The sequence below is a fragment of the Bicyclus anynana genome, chromosome 19 (assembly GCF_947172395.1).
Source record: "Bicyclus anynana chromosome 19, ilBicAnyn1.1, whole genome shotgun sequence".
NCBI classification, from domain to species: Eukaryota; Metazoa; Arthropoda; class Insecta; order Lepidoptera; family Nymphalidae; genus Bicyclus; species Bicyclus anynana.
In genome coordinates, this window is record NC_069101.1 from 13,574,098 (window position 1) to 13,590,916 (window position 16,819).

At 38.2% G+C, this 16,819-nt stretch overlaps 1 protein-coding gene across 2 annotated transcripts; it reads left to right on the top strand.

Annotated features, from left to right (window-relative positions):
* Window positions 1-1,908: 1,908 nt before the first annotated feature.
* Window positions 1,909-16,766, top strand: LOC112049233 (fatty-acid amide hydrolase 2). 2 transcript variants are annotated; one of them, XM_024087042.2, is made up of 12 exons: window positions 1,909-2,063; window positions 7,027-7,274; window positions 7,801-7,924; window positions 8,512-8,683; window positions 9,300-9,424; window positions 9,548-9,637; window positions 10,236-10,381; window positions 10,934-11,016; window positions 12,144-12,321; window positions 13,698-13,820; window positions 15,685-15,822; window positions 16,603-16,766. In XM_024087042.2, exons 2-12 carry the CDS (start codon window positions 7,050-7,052, stop codon window positions 16,747-16,749), a joined length of 1,551 nt encoding a protein of 516 aa, XP_023942810.1. In that variant the 5' UTR covers window positions 1,909-2,063; window positions 7,027-7,049; the 3' UTR covers window positions 16,750-16,766. The 2 variants fall into 2 exon arrangements, with proteins under 2 accessions (XP_023942810.1, XP_023942811.1); XM_024087043.2 differs by having other exon boundaries at window positions 2,012-2,170.
* The last annotated feature ends 53 nt before the right edge of the window (window positions 16,767-16,819 follow it).

Genomic DNA, 16,819 nt, shown 5'->3' on the forward strand with positions numbered 1-16,819 from the left:
CGAGGTTACAATATAGCTTCAAAATCAGCTACCTGCCATTGTAAGTCCTGTCAAAATCGGTCCAGCCGCTTCAGAGATTAGCCGGACAGACAGATGAAAATTTTTAATAATTAATTACTGTGAATTCTTTCATAATATTAGCATTGCATTTCGTGAGTATGTTTTAAACGTACAATACTTAAATTGTATATACATATTTGTATCTAAAAATATTTCACAAGATATTACAAGTATCCTTTGAATAGCATGATATTTACTGTGATATTGGCAATATTGGTCTGTAAAGAAATAAAAAAAATCCTCTATAAAGAGGAAATATTTGATTGTTTGTTTGCATTTAATACGATCTGAAACTACTGAACCGATTTCAATAATTTTTTTACTGTTGGGAAGCTAAACTATCCCCGAGTGCTATCACACTAATATTATAAAGGCGAAAGTTTGTGTGTAAGTGTAAAAGTGTGTAAGAGTGTAAGTATGCTACTAAAGCGATTTGGCTGAAATTTGGAATAGAAATGGATTTTGCACTGGATTAACACATAGGCTACTTTTCATCCCGGAAAAATCCATGGTTCCCGCGGGATTTGTGAAAAACTGAATTCCACGCGGACGAAGTGGCGTGCGTCCGCTAGTAGGCTATATTTTATCCCCGTATTCCTACCGGAACGGGAATTACGCGGACAAAACCACGCGGTGTCTGCTAGCAAATTGATAAAGTAAGTTCGTTGACCCTTGATAATAGTGATAATTTTAGATTGATAAGTTTACGTAAATAAAATGGCCGTGACATCCGCACGGACGGAACTGACGACCAACTGGACTAATCGATGACCTCGCTGACGCAGTAGTTACTGTGTAATACCTTGTTTACAAAAGAGAAGTGAGTTTGATTGTCAGCTGTGGTTGAATTAAGATTTAATATTTTTTTAATTAGCCATGATAGCCCAGTGGATATGACCTCTGCCTCCGATTCTAAAGGGTGTGGGTTCGAATCCGGTCCGGGGCATGCACCTTCAACTTTTCAATTGTGTGCATTTTAAGAAATTAAATATCACGTGCCTGAAACGGTAAAGGAAAAAGATCGTGAAGAAACATGCATACCAAGTCTTCTTTATTCTCTGCGTGTGTGAAGTCTGCCAATCCGCATTGGGCCAGCGTGGTAGACTATTGGTCTAACCCCTCTCATTCTGAGAGGAGAGTCGAGCTCAGCAGTGAGCCAAATATGGGTTGATAGTAATTTTTTTTTAAATTGGCACTTACTTGGTCCCGTAGCCATGTGGCATGACGATTTTCTTTTTACAATCGCAAACGTTTCGAAAATTAAACATATATGGTAGTGACAATGGTTATCGACGTCATCGTCAAGTACGTCAAGCCATCGATCACACTCTTAATCTATGTTTTTTTTTATTCTTTACAAGTTAGGCCTTGACTACAATCTCACCTGATGGTAAGTGATGATGCAATCTAAGATGGAAGCGGGCTTACTTGTTAGGAGGAGGAAGTAAATCCATTTTTTTCGGTATCTACACGACATCGTACCGGAACGCTAAATCGCTTGGCGGCACGTCTTTGCCGGTAGGGTGGTAACTAACCACGGCTGAAGCCTCCCACCAGCCCGACCTGGTCTAATTAAGAAAACCTCAATCGGCCTAGCCGGGGATCGAAACCAGGAGCTCCGTCTTGTAAATCCACCGCGCATACCACTGCGCCACGGAGCCCGTCAAAAATGTCTTTATCGTTATCTTAAAAGAGTGATCGTTACAGAATCAAACGTTTCTTCTATATACGTCTGTGGTAGGCTGTTATTATAGGCGGATAATGATGAAGACCCTACGAAATGTACCAAGTAAAATGAAGATATTCCATACTTATTGATGCTTGAATTCCCACTTTAAGTGGAACTATCAACTATCTAATGCAAGGAATACCGCTTAGTCAGTGTCGAAACACCGGGCATCTAACTTGTGTTTACTGTCTCTTGTATTTCCTGAGTGAATAACTTACAAAGTTGCAGTTTAATAGCTTTAGATGTATACCATCTTGGAAAATATTGAATATTAGTAAGTAATTAATAAATAATTAATTACATTCGTTATGTTTTGCGGTAATTTCAAAGTATGGTAGAATTTCTTGTAGTTTTCCAACATCGCGTGGATATAATAATGAGGTAGGTCCCTATTTACAATGTACGTTGTAATAGATTTCTTGTTATAGAAATTGAGCAGGTATACGTAATGATGTATGTAAATGGGTACGAAAATGTTGGTTAAAAATAATTATAAACTCTTCTTATTAGATATAGGACACATCATGCCCATGTAGGGATGATGACAGTTTTTTAAATTGTATTGGAATGTGGTAATAGTAAAGCATTTTTGTAAAAGTAACAGGATATCTGCGATCATTACTTTTGGAGCTACAGGGATTTAAAGGGTCAGATTTGCGGCGCTGCCGCAGATCCCAGAAAAACGCCCCATAAAAAATGGTACGATTTAATGACGTCGTAGATCGTTAGATTTGTATGGGCGTTCAAACAATTTTACTAATATCTTTGTTGTTTGTGCGTTTATGTTTATAGTTCATAAATTTAAAAATGTCACAATTAATATAGAAAGCTAAAACTGTATGAATTTTGATCTAATTACGATAAAAGATTTTTAATAATCTTATTTATTTTGCAAATATCCAGACAATCTTTGCTTTTTATGTATAAATTATATAGTTAACATTGACCATAACCCCAATATAACATAAAAAATAATATATTGAAACCTAGTCATCATCCCTATTGTGACAAGAACACTAACTGTATTTCATAATTAATTTAAGTCTTTCAGGCTATGAAACTAAAATTAATTTAAAAACGGTGAAGGAAAAACATCGTGAAGAAATCTGCATACCTGAGAATTTTCTTAATTCTCTACGTGTGTGAAGTCTGCCAATCCGCATTTGGCCAGCGTGGTGGCCTAACCCCTCTCATTCTGATGAGACTCGTGCTCAACAGTGAGCCGAATATAGGTTGTCAATGATGAATAATGATGATAACGTAGATTTTCCTATTTTCTACCCACAGAATATAAATAAAGCGCTAAATGTACTTAACCTAATGGAACCTATCTAATTAATATTTCGTTGTTTTTTAAACGCTTTATTTTTAATTAGTTCGGTCGCGATTATTGACGTTAAGTGATTAAATTATTTGTTAAATAGGTATCTATGTAAAATCTATTTACAAGAACATAGGCAAGTAGGTATATCTATCTAATTGATGCCAGTAATAATTATTTTTATTTTTTGTTTGTCTGTCTGTATTTCTGTTGACCGGGCATCTCGCTGAAATTCAATTAAAACTTGGCACGATTTGAGACCATAATACGTAGGACACTTTTTGTTGCGAAATAGGGTGAAAAAAAACCAGGGGTTGAAAGTATGTATGGAAAGTACTTCATTTTACAAGTTACATTTGTTAAAATAATGTACTTATTTAATTCAAGATTTTTCAAAATTGTATCTAATCCTAAAGGGGTTCAATTATTTTTAAACAGAAATCTTTCATGTTTTGAGTTACCTCTAGTTTTCTAAAATGAGAAATAAGATCGGGGTTACAGTAGAAAAAGTCGAGACATCGAAACCAAGCTTGCTTGCATAGTACTATTACATAGGTATATTATAATACTAACTGACTACGCGCGGTTTCACACGCGTGGTTCAAGTTCCCGTAACAATACGGGGATAATATAGCCTATAGCCTTCCTCGATCAATCAAACAAACAAACTCTTCAACTTTATTATATAAGTATACCTAGATAGTATAGATAGTCAGTGTCTCGCTCGCGCTTTGGTTTACTTGGGTTGAATTTCCATTGTGTCGGTTTGACGGAAGTAACGAGATATCTGAGCTAAAGATCAGATTGACGGAAATGTAACGTAATTGGAGAATCTATATGTTTCTTACATACGAGTATATTTTCGATACCTGCTATCGACCTCTTTGAATGCTTTTGTTTTACTTGCTTCTGAACTACTTTCTAACGATCGATTGGACTCTTTGGTATACAGACTCACAATCAGAATAGAGCAATTACTAATCTGCCCCCCTAGCCAAGTGTCACGTTGATTCTCTTTCTACAATCGCTAACGCTTCGAAAACTAGAAAGATGTATGGGAATGACATTTGCTATCGACAGGCCACGTGATCAATATCTGTCATTCCCATACATTTTTCTAGCGATCGTAGAAAGAGAATCGACATGCAACTTGGCTAGGGGTGCTGAATAGGTATAGGTTCAGTATACCTACTTGTATCTTCGGTGACAACAAAAAGGTAATAGAAAGTGGCGAAGGCTGGACCCGCGACTTGATAGTTTCAAGTGTAATACCTAGTCATCAGTAGCGAAGACTGAAATTTTCTCGTAGGTAACCCGTTCACGTGTTTTTTTAGTCTGAATGTGTTTTTGAATGAGTACGTTAAATTATCGTGGATTTTTAAAGGTAACCAGATAGGAATCGGGTTGTTAGGAATTATCGTCAATGCTTATCATTGGTTAATTATAATTTGACGATTTGAAGACCCGACGCAATTTCCCAAATGTTGCCCAACCAAGCTCATTTCTTTTGTCACCTTCCTTGTCGATGTTGTATCATTTGACCGAGATAGTTGTATTCTTGAAAAACTTCGATGCTGGCATTATCGATAATTATAGAATCCCTGTATTCCTACGGGAACGGGAACCACGCGGGTGAAACCGCGCGGCGTCAGCTAGTATGAAATATAGGTAAAAAGTAGGTACTTATGTACTTTTAATATTAGGTATGTATTACTGTACATAGGTACTACACAACTATGAAGGTGCACAAATAGTTAAGAACAACTTGAATCTATTTGTTTTGTTATGTAATCGTACGCGGTAACTCATAACTGCATCTCGAAACGCAACTTAACCTATTACACCATACACTTTTTGCTTTGTTTGCTTTTTCACATTATTCTTCAATAATCACATTGCAATTTGTGTTAGGTAAGTACTTACGCAAAACAGCGGGAACAGCAGTGATGGTCGTATTACCTACTAGCCACTTGACTCCTAAATGGACGACCGGTCGCCCATCGTATCCGGTACGTGACATGTAAAAAAATTTAAAGTAAACTAAGGGCAATAGGCCAGCACAGTATCATGCTCCGCGCGATAGAGGACTATAAGGATTCTTTAAATGGCTCACAACAGTAGATTAAAACCGCATTCCCTGACTGTAAGCTTCTTCAACGCAGACGGGCTTTTCGATAAAATACTCGCGGGCAGCGAATGGATAGGTGGACTGACGACATTAGGCCTAGTTCCGACTACTACTTAGTATTTTAGTCGAGTACGAACAATTTTTGAATTTACGGTTCAATAATCGTTCGTATTCGACTAAAATACTAAAGTAGTCCGAACTAGGCCTTACGATGGCCTTAGGGACCAAACTTTCTGTCAAAGCGCGGTGGATTTACAAAATGGAGGTCATGGGTCCGATCCCCGGCTGGACCGATTTAGATTTTCTTAATTGGTCCAGGTCTGGCTGGTGGGAGGCTTCGGCCGCGGTTAGTTACCACCCTACCGACAAAGACGTATCGCTAAGCGATTTAGCGTTCCGGTACGATGTCGTGTAGAAACCGGAAAGGTGTGGATTTTCATCCTCCTCCTAACAAGTTAGCCCGCTTCCATCTTAGACTGCATCATCACTTATCTTAGGTGAGATTGTAGTCAAGGGTACTTGTAAATAAAAAAAAAGAAAAACACCAAGGTTAATCCAATATAGGTTGTCAATTTGACATGATTTTGCCCGATGTTCTTCGGTTCTATCGTAGAAAGCGACGAACTGGTTTAGATGGTTGCGTAAATCTCCTGCAGAGCGTAGGTACTTAGATATATAATTCTCTGTGGTTACGGTTAAATTATCTAACATCACGTTACGTGTGGTGACTCATATAAACATTGCACCGGTTTGTGCTTACCTATTTGAATTTTAATTGTAATATCGCGGCTGAGCTGCTTTTTTTTTTTAAATTATCAGTTTTCTGCAGGACACACTTATTTCGCCATCATCATTAACAACTCATATTCGGCTCACTGTTGAGCATGAGTCTTCTCTCGGAATGAGCGGGGTTAGGTTACTGGCTAATAGTCCACTACTAGGTCTAGGCTGGACTATCACGACTTACTTATTACCTTTATAATATTACCTATGTACGTATTTACCTCTAGATACTTACTTCGTTTTCGTACCTTTAAATACAACATTTAATCCCAATTTTCCGTCCCATTACGAAGGATTGAAGTTTGATGAAGATAAGCCGAAAGAAAATGAAATTCATAACGTGATACTCCACAACTCCTGTTTCATATACATTTATACATATACTAGCGGACACCCGCGACTTTGTCTGCGTGGAATTTAGTTTTTCACAAATTCCTCGAGAACCGTGGATTTCGCCTGGATGATATGTGTTAATCCAGAGTAAAATCATTCCAAATTTCAGCCCAATCGGTTCAGTAATTCCGGCGTTAAAGAGTAACAAACATCCAAACAAACAAACATCCATACAAACTTTCGCTTTTATAAATATTATAAACACGTAGAATAATTATTATAATCATTACAACAAAGTATATGTAAGTATGGTTATTTAAAAGGCAACCCGGCAGGAATCGGCTTGAAATACTGATAGATTCCCAAATTGACTCAAATTGAGATTTTTTTTTAATTCTTTACAAGTTAGCCTTTGACTACAATCACACCTGATGGTAAGTGATGCTGCAGTCTAAGATGGAAGTAGGCTAACTTGTTAGGAGGAGGATGAAAATCCACACCCCTTTTCGGTTTCTACACGACATCGTACCGGAACGCTAAATCGCGGTACGTCTTTGCCGGTAGGGTGGTAACTAGCCACGACCGAAGCCTCCCACCAGCCAAAAGATTTACTATGACTTGCTTTTATATAAAGCAACGCACTAATCGAAATCTATCTCATGTTACCCACAGATTCTCCTCATAAGTCACACAATATGTCAGCATTAAGAACACTGTGTGTGTACATTCGGATATATCTAGACAAGGTGATAGACTTCCTCTTCTCCCTCTACTGGGATGGGAAAAAGAAGAACATACTCGACGTGGAGAAGGAGCACGCCTTCCTCGCAGACAGCGCTACGACACTGGCGAAGAAGATTAAACAGAAGGAGTTGAAGTCAGAAGAACTGGTGCAGGCGGTTATTGATAGAATTAAGCAGGTATTGAAAGAAATAAAGTTCTTTTTATGTTGTCAAAACCCAATAAGTACCGATTATCAGCCTGTATCCGTCCACTGCTGGTCATAGGCCTTTCAGAAAGCGCGTCACCACATGATCCTCCGCCTTCATCATCCAGCCACTTCCCACTACCTTATACATCTAGAGGATATCTATCCTACATTGCGCTTGCTGGTACGTGGTCTTCACTCCAGAACACGCCTGCCCCAACGGCCATCTGTTCTGTGACAAATATGACCCGCTCACTGCCAATTCAGGTTGCTAATCCTAATAAGTACCTACTAATAACAAACACAAATACTACTACTACTAAGAAGAAAGCACAAAAATATCCCCCTCAGCATAAAGCTACAATGCTAACTTTCATATGGAGGTATTCTTATAGGAAGATCTTTGCTTGTTTAGACGCCCGCCAGGTGAAGATCAGTTTTTACAAATCAGGCGAGAACCATAGTTTTTCTCCGGGTAAAAAGCCTATCATCATGTTAATGTTAATGCTTTTATTCAGGTCAACCCTCATATAAACGCAATAGCAGCAGATCGATACGACGATGCGTTGAAGCAAGCGAGAGAAGTGGACAGGCTCATAGCTGAAGGGTTGACGGAGGATCTGTTGAACAAACCATTCTTAGGTACCTGTAATTAGTGAATTAAAGTCTTTATTAATTCCCTACTACTAGCCTGTCTATGAGATTGCCTTATTGGTCCCAGTCCAGCTGGTTTTAATACCTCCTGGATCGGAGAGATATTCATTCTTTTTTTAAGAATTTCACAGTAGCAACTCGTAGTTAGAAAGTTGGTGGCTGAGGTGGCTCCACGTTAAATTGGGTGCCTATTAATATCGGTGCTCAATAATCTGGAGGCTCATTGATATCGGTGCTTAATAATCTGAAGGCTCATTAATATCGGTGCTCAATAATCTGGAGGCTTATTAATATCGGTGCTCAATAATTTGGAGGCTTTGTTAACATCAGTCTAATCCGATAGTGATCGTTGCAGGAGTAAACAAAAAACTCAAGACAATAAACCCGGAACACCGTTTTTGACCTCCTAGGTTATCCTTCCTATTCTTTTCTATAAGAAGGGGGCCTCGCTTTGTAGTGCCGTTATATGTAATACGCTGATTTCCAATTTTCCAATTTAATAATAAATATTTTTAGTGATAATTGCTTAAATAGGAGAAAAATATAAATGTCTAAAAATTTAATTGTTTTTACAGGTGTTCCATACACGACTAAAGAGAGCCAGGCGCTGAAGGGCATGCCGCTGACCCTGGGGCTGTGGTGTCGGCGCAACGAGCGCGCCGCCGAGGACAGCGAGGCGGTGCTGAGGTTGAACGCGGCCGGCGCCATTGCTGTGGCCTGCACCAACTTGCCGGAGCTACTGATCTGGTATGTGTTATTATAGAGAGCCAGGCGGTGAAAGCATGCCGCTGACGCTGGAGCTGTGGTTCCGACGTCATTGCCGTGGATTGCACCAACTTGCCGGAGCTACTGATCTGGTATGTGATAGCGAGTGAGCTGTGGTTCCGACGCAATTGCCGTGCGTCTATTATCCAACTGTGAGCCTCCTTAGAAGATTCAAAGTCACACAGCGGTTGATGGAGTGGGCTATTTTGAGGATAGTCCATGTGAGCTCAAATCAGAAACTAGGATAACCACAGACGAACCATATTAATGGAAATAACTCAATTAGACAGAAAGTCAGTGACAATGGGCCAAAGAATTTGAATTCAGCTCAGCGCAGTGTTGGTCGATCTCCAGCTAGATTTTCTGTTTGTTACAGAAAGTCGTTGGATACAGGCGACTCAAGACCTTGTGCCATGATCCGTTACCATGTTGTTTGAAAGTCTTAATGAGAGGTGTATTTTCAGCAGAAGATATCCATCGGCTGATACCTTTTACCTTGACATAATATTTTCAGCTAAAGAAGATTTACGAGTATGTACCTGTGCTGTGGCTCATCATTTGGAAGCTAACTCATTCTTTTAATTATTTTATTTTCCAGGCAGGAAACCCGCAATCCGGTGTACGGTATGACCAGTAACCCGCACCACACAGGCCGGTCTCCAGGCGGCTCTAGTGGCGCGGAGGCTGCCCTCACTGCTAGCTACGCGACACCCATCAGCTTGTGTAAGTCACAGGTTCCCGCAACCCGGTGTATGGTATGACCAGCAACCTGCACCACACGAGCCAGTCTTCAGCGGCGCGTAAATTATTTTAAAGATCAACCTCAATCACTGATTTGTTCATCAGGTTCTGATATCGGAGGCTCAACTCGCATGCCGGCCTTCTACTGCGGCGTGTTTGGCCATCACCCTACAGCTGGAACTACCAATACCAAAGGTGATAAACTAAACTCTTCGCTAGAGACCTTTAAAGTTTTCCTTTAGGTGTGTTTTTTTATTTTATTCTTTTACAAGTTAGCCCTTGACTACAATCTCACCTGATGGTAAGTAATGATGCAGTCTTAGATGTTAGGAGGATGAAAATCCACACCTCTTTTGGTTTCTACACGGCATCGTACCGGAACGCTAAATCGCTTGACGGTACGTCTTTGCCGGTAGGGTGGTAACTAGCCATGGCCAATGCCTCCCACCTGCCAGTGTGCGATTTTAATGGTGAAAGAATTTTACAAATCGGTCCATTAATTTCATACCTACAATTCAAACAAATCTTTCCTTTTCGATTCTAATGGAATTTTTTTAGCATATTCAATAAGTCTGAGAATAGGGTAGGGTAGTGATAGGGTAGGAGTAGAGTAATGGTTTTGTAGGGGTAGGGGTTGGATAGGGGTAGCTTGAGTAGGTAGGGGTAGGGTAGGTGTAGGGTGGGAGCAGAATAGGATAGGGGTAGGTAGGGAATGAGTGAAAGCGAAGCTTGACCGGCTCCGCTAGTAGTATATAAAATTCCTTGTTTGCTAATGTATTTGTTGTATTTGCAGGATGTTTCTACCGGAACGGTGATGAAGACAGCATGTTCTGCCTCGGATTCATATCGAAGCATGTGGAGGACTTGGGCCCGTTGACCAAAATCGTGGCCGGAGACAAGGCTGATCTTATGAAACTAGACGATAATGTAGATATTAAGGTAAAAGAAACCTGTAACTGTCAGTGTCACTACGAGCTTGTACATCGCTCATTTTTATAGATATCTAGCGAATGCGGGATTTGTACAAAAACAGAGTTTCAAATTATGTTTTTTTACAAATCCTTCGCGAACTTTTATTTATTCCGGCTCAAAAGTAGCCTGTTTGGAGTGGACGTAGCTACCTGTAATACCCTGTATGTGTCTACGTCCATACCAAATTTCACCCAAATCGGTTCAGTAAATGATACGTAAAGGAGTACCTAACAAAAAAACTTCACACACAAACTTTCGTATTTCTGATATTTAATCTAATGGCACGAAACCCTTCGTGGGCAAATCTGACTTGCATTTGGCAGGTCATTTCATAATGACCAATAGTCTTCTTTTCTCCCGAGAATTCCCATTCCCTTTAGAAATGGGTACCACAAAAAGTCCAACCCCATTGAAACTTCAACCTCTCTAATTCGAATTCTTTTAACTATGAAGGCTCAAAGCTTCTGAAAATGTAAATTCATTGGACATTTGAAGACAAAAAATATATTTTTTTTGCAGAATATAAAATTTTACTACGTGGAGACGAGCAAAGACTGCCACGTGAGTCCACTAAGACCTGAAATGACAGAAGCTATGCAAAGGTAGGTAGCATTGACGTAGGATAGGTCTCATCCTATCATCGTCATCATAATTAACTACCGATATTCGGCTCACTGTCAAGCACGAGTCTCTTCTCATGAAAAGAGTAGTAATAGTCCACCACGCTATCCCCAATAGAGTTTAAACACGTAGAGAATTAAGAAAATTTTCAGGTATGTAGGTTTCCTCATGATATTTTTTTTTATTTATCCTTCACTATTTGCTCGTGATATTTAATTTTTAAAATGCACTTAACAGAAATGTTGGTGCATGCCCCGGACGGTATTCGAACCTATGACCTCCGAATCAAAGGCAGACGTCATATTCACTGGGCTATCACGTTACTCATGAGTTACATACAAAGCGTAATGTCTATCTTCACCCCTAGGGTTTAAATGATTTATTTTTGGACGTTTTGTACTTGTTAAACTTGTATGTGTATACAGAATGATTATTAATTCCAGTCAGTAAAATGACAAGTACAATTTTTTTTTTCTTTTACAAGTTAGCCCTTGACTACAATCTCACCTGATGGTAAGGCATGATGCAATCTAATATGGAAACGGGCTAACTTGTTAGGAGTAGGATGAAAATCCACACCCCTTTTGGTTTAACACGACATCGTAGCGGAACGCTAAATCGCTTGGCGGTACGTCTTTGTCGGTAGGGTGGTAACTAGCCACTGCCGAAGCTTCCCATCAGCCAGACATGGATCAATTAAGAACATCGGCCCAGCTGGGGATCGAAACCAGGACCTCCGTCTTGTAAATCCACCGCGCACACCACTGCGCCACGGAGGCCGTCAAAATAACGAGAATAGTACCTACGTATTATAAATCATAAACGAAATACAGACGACTGTCACCGTACCCATGCTAACTAAAAACACTTTAGTTATTGAAACTTGTATCTATACTAATATTATAAAGCTGAATACTTTGTTTGTTTGATTGAACGGGCTAATCTCAGGAACTACTGGTCCGATTTGAAAAATTCTTTCAGTGTTAGATAACCCATTTATCGAGGCAGCCTATAGGCTATATTTTATTCCCGTATTCCTACGGGAACGGGAACCACGTGGGTGAAACCGCGCGGCGTCAACTAGTGTATATTATAAAAAATCTTTCAGTGTGGTCACAAAGTTACAACAAGACTGCAATACGAGCCCACAGAGCTACTACCACTTAGGGCTGGACCACATGTACAAGCTGTGGAGCTACTGGATGAGCAAGGAGCCGGGGAGCTATGCTAGCATGCTCACCAACGGAGCGGGCGATGTCAACGGCTTCACAGAGCTGGTCAAGAAGGTAGGGTTAACACGAACTCGATAGACATCTGCCTTTTTTAAAACCCCAACGCAAAAAAGGGGTGTTACAAGTTTGACGTGTCTGTCTGTCTGTGGCGCCATAGCTCCCGAACGGATGAAGCGATTTCAATTTTGTTTTTTATATGAAAGGTGACTTACGGGCGAGTGTTTTTAGACATGTTTGATGAAAATCGGTTGAGCCGTTTAAAAGTTGTGGGGGGTGAAAGTAAAGAAGAACAACCGAATGTCTGCAAATATACTCGAGTGGGGTCTCAAATGAAACTCACTCAAAGAGAATATTGACGACTTGATCGTAATTTATATAATTTCATGGCATTCGAAGGTTTTTCAAAATTTTCAATTTTATATTATTATTGGCATGCTTAAGTAAGATTATCTTCTACGGGTTAGGGGAGCTTAAACTCACCATGTATATATGCAGTGCACTTCATAGATGCAAAAAACACTAGCTACCCTAAGGACTCAATACAAATCTATGTTGGACCACAGAATACATACTTAGTTGTACAAGAAATTTTCGTAAAGGGCATAGCCTAGTTACAAACCACGCCACTGTGTATATGTATATAGGACATAGGCAGTAGACCATATTTGAAGTGAAACGCTTCGTAACGTAACGCGTTACGGCGCCACTCTGTCTTCCCTTTCTCTCACTCATACGACAGCAGGTTTAAGTTATCATTTCCGTCGGGCGTCCCAAGATACGATTTTATTTTTTTCTCTTAAAGGAGAAGAGGATTTTGGAACTTAGATTCTCCAATGTGTGTTAATATGTTACGTAGTGTGCTACTGCTAACGATTTCTATCAGACCTGAAATAATTATCGTTAGCTCTTTTAGGAGATACAAATAGACTAAACATAGGTTGATGATAATGATGACGAAACACCGACGTGATAGTAGTGACATCTGAAATAGGGACGCTCTACCTCACTTGATTGCAAATGTAGATATTGCATGTCATAAGGGAGAACGTATATACGAACACTCTCCTATTCCCGTATTGTTATCTTCTATTTCATGTAACGAAATAGATACGCAATGCTTTCAAACAAAATTAGAAATATCTTTGTTATTTGTGCGTTTATGTTTATAGTTCATTTATTAAAAAATGTCACATTTAATGAAAGGAAGCTAAAACTGTATGAATTTTCATCTAATTACTATAAAAGATTTTTAATAGATTTTGAATTTTTATAATCTCATTTGCAAATATCCAGACAATCTTTGCTTTTTATGTATAAATTAGTTAACATTGACCTTATTTGCCCGAATGTATCATAAAAATCAACATATTCAAACCTAGTCATCATCCCCATGTCGCTTGGAAAGATGTTTATATACTAACTGGTTACAGATGTTCGGACTCAGCAAGCATTGCCTATTTTGCATTCTACGTGTTCTCGAGACGACGATATTTCCGAAACCTGATGAAGAGTGGGCCGAGAGTCTTACTAAAAGTTTCAAGGAGGATTTATTTGTAAGTATTGAAAGAAACTTTAAAAAAAAACGGTCAAGTGCGTGTCGGGCCACGCGCAGAGTAGGATTCCGTAGACTCGGTTAGCACTTTAATACCCTATGTAATGCACAAAAATAACGATAAGCATACCCCACACCATGGGATAGACGATGAAAAGTTCATCCTCACTTTGCATGTAAGGAAGGATCCCAAAATTTTTTTTTTTTAACTTTTTTTTTCTCCATTTTAAAGACGAAATTAATATACAATTACATACCCATACTAAATTTTATCTTTCTAGTTTTAACAAACTCTGAGTTATCTTACTGACAACTTTATTTTTTAATCGACAACGGAATTCGTATGCAATTTTCGATTACCAATTACTTTTTTTAAGTTAGTCGACTATTACTCTTATAAATAGCGATTGGTTATTATCCGTTATTTTTTTCCTTTTAATTTCATTACAATATATCCTACTTTTGTGATTTTTTTACATATCCATAAACAACTAAAAAAAAAAAAAAGAGGGTGGGGACACATGACTCTAACCAAAATTAGCTCTTAAAAGCTTAATATTTTACAAACGGATCCCTAAATCGAAAAGTATTAGAAGAAGACCCCTCCTAATTTTTAAAGACCTATCCAACGATAACCCACACTATGAGATAAACGAGTAAAATATTATCCCCACTTTAAATATTGGGGAAGTACCCTAAAAAAATATTTTACATGATTTTATTTTATGACTTTGTTCACAATTTCAATATTATTCATGTCAATATACAGTTTATCGCAGAGACTATTACTACTAGTAAAAGTCTCTGCGATAAACCGCGGACGGACGGACATGACGAAACTATATATGGGTTCCTTGTGGACTACGCAACCCTAAAAAGGGTTCTTTAGGTTTGACTTTAAAATGCCCTTGTAGATAGAATAGGAAGCTTAATGCTACAAGGGCATGCGGAATGAGGAACCAGCTTATGTCGCTTTAATTCGTTTTCCTTCCTGTTTATTCACTTACCTGTTTATTGTATGAAACTGGTCTCCCAAGTTAGCCCGGTACCATCTTAGACTTGTCGTCATTTAACATCGGGTGAGAAAGGGTAAGGATTGATTTGTTTTTAAAAAAAGTCAGATAAATGCAGGTCGAATTCGCCCACCGAGGGTTCCGTACAGTAGTAGTCCGTACTGTATTTCATACTATAATAGTCTTAATATAGTTAGTTTTAATTACAAATCTATAGTTTCAGATTTTTCGTATACCTACTTGTAGTAAAAGACGGTAGTACCTTCATAGTTAGAGTTTGGCTAATGAAAGTAAAAATAATTTAAACAAATTAAAAAAAACATGCGTTTTCATAATTTGTTTATATTATTTTTTGTTACTATCTATACTTTATGTACATTACTATCTATATTATAAGTATTAAAGTCGGTTATTCCAAAATTTGCACTATAATTTTTAGAATTAGAAATTTAGAATCCAATTTTTTTTAATTTGGCGGAATGCTTCAGTCTGTATTTCATTAGCCAAACTCTAGGTCCTTGATAGTTCCCGTGAAGATGTATTAAATCTTTTTTTATGCCATAAACGTTTTTTACGTTAACTTAGAAGTTTGATTTTTAACAGCTTTTAAACCTGAGTTTTAGCCTCTACGCTGTACGGTATTCATTTCAGCTTTAAATAAAGGATCTTTACAGACAGACAGAGGAACAAAATGATTCTTTAACGATTCCGATTTTTCCATTTGCTGTAGCTAAAAACACAGAAACACAGCTAGAAGCACCCTTTCGACAATGCTCCAAGTACTCCATATAGTAATATCTTAAGAATCTTACTTTTAGAGTAAGACTTACTCCAAGATACGTTTGTTTACAGAGTAAACTGGGCGATAACGGTGTGCTTTTGTTCCCGAGCGCCCCTCACGCTGCTCCGTACAACTATTCCTGCTACCTGCGCCCCTACAACTTCGCCTACTGGTCGTTGATCAATGTACTCAAATGCCCAGCTACACAGGTAAACACTACGTAAAACTAACAAGTCAATAATTAAAAAAATAAAAACCCGACTGCCTCTCAGACCAATTATTGTATAGAACCTGCCTCGCTAGACATTACTTTTCTATCAAAGTATATGATCAACGATCTAATGCGATTATAAAAACTGTCTCTATAGAATCGATGTTATATAGTTGTAATCGTGTTCGTCGATTAAAGAGCTCCGTAAAAATGTTTTTGTGTAAGATATATACCAAATCTAAGCTCGTTTTATTCAGAAAATGACAGACAATTTTGCTCGTGACTATGAGTGTGATACAGGTCCTTCTATAATTGGTCTGAGGATTGCCTAGCAGTTGCTCGCACATACTTGTAGTCATCCGCCTCGCGTATTTTGTATAGCGATTAATACTCGTTAATTAATAACGTTTTTCTAATTGTATAGGTTTTTTTAAATATTGCCATGATAAATCATTTTGAAATCCCCATAACGAGCTCTTGAATTCAATTCGAAAAAAATAAAATTACATTATCTTATCCCTGATGAAGAAAATCTATATGTATTCTAACCCAGTATTAAATAATTAATGAATTTGTTACATTTAGACCTTTAGACTAGTTGAAAGTAATAGTTTGAATAGTAAAATGAACAAATTGAACAAGAAAGTTTTCTATAGATTTATTTCAGTTAAGTTCAGTAAAGGGAATTTTATTTCCCGGATTAGTTTTTACAGCAACTGACAGTAAAAACTAATTTTATTTTTTAATTAATAATTTAATATTTATATTTGTTTTTCAGGTACCCCTCGGCAGAAATAGTCAAGGCCTCCCGATTGGCATTCAAGTGGTAGCCGCCCCTTATAATGATGCACTCTGCTTGGCAGTCGCTAAATACCTCGAAAAAGAGTTTGGTGGAGCCGTAACGGCCTGTAAAGTGAAGCAATAAATTACATTACAATATTATCTATACAGGTTTTATTTCAATAAAAAAATGTCGTATTACCATTTATTTATTC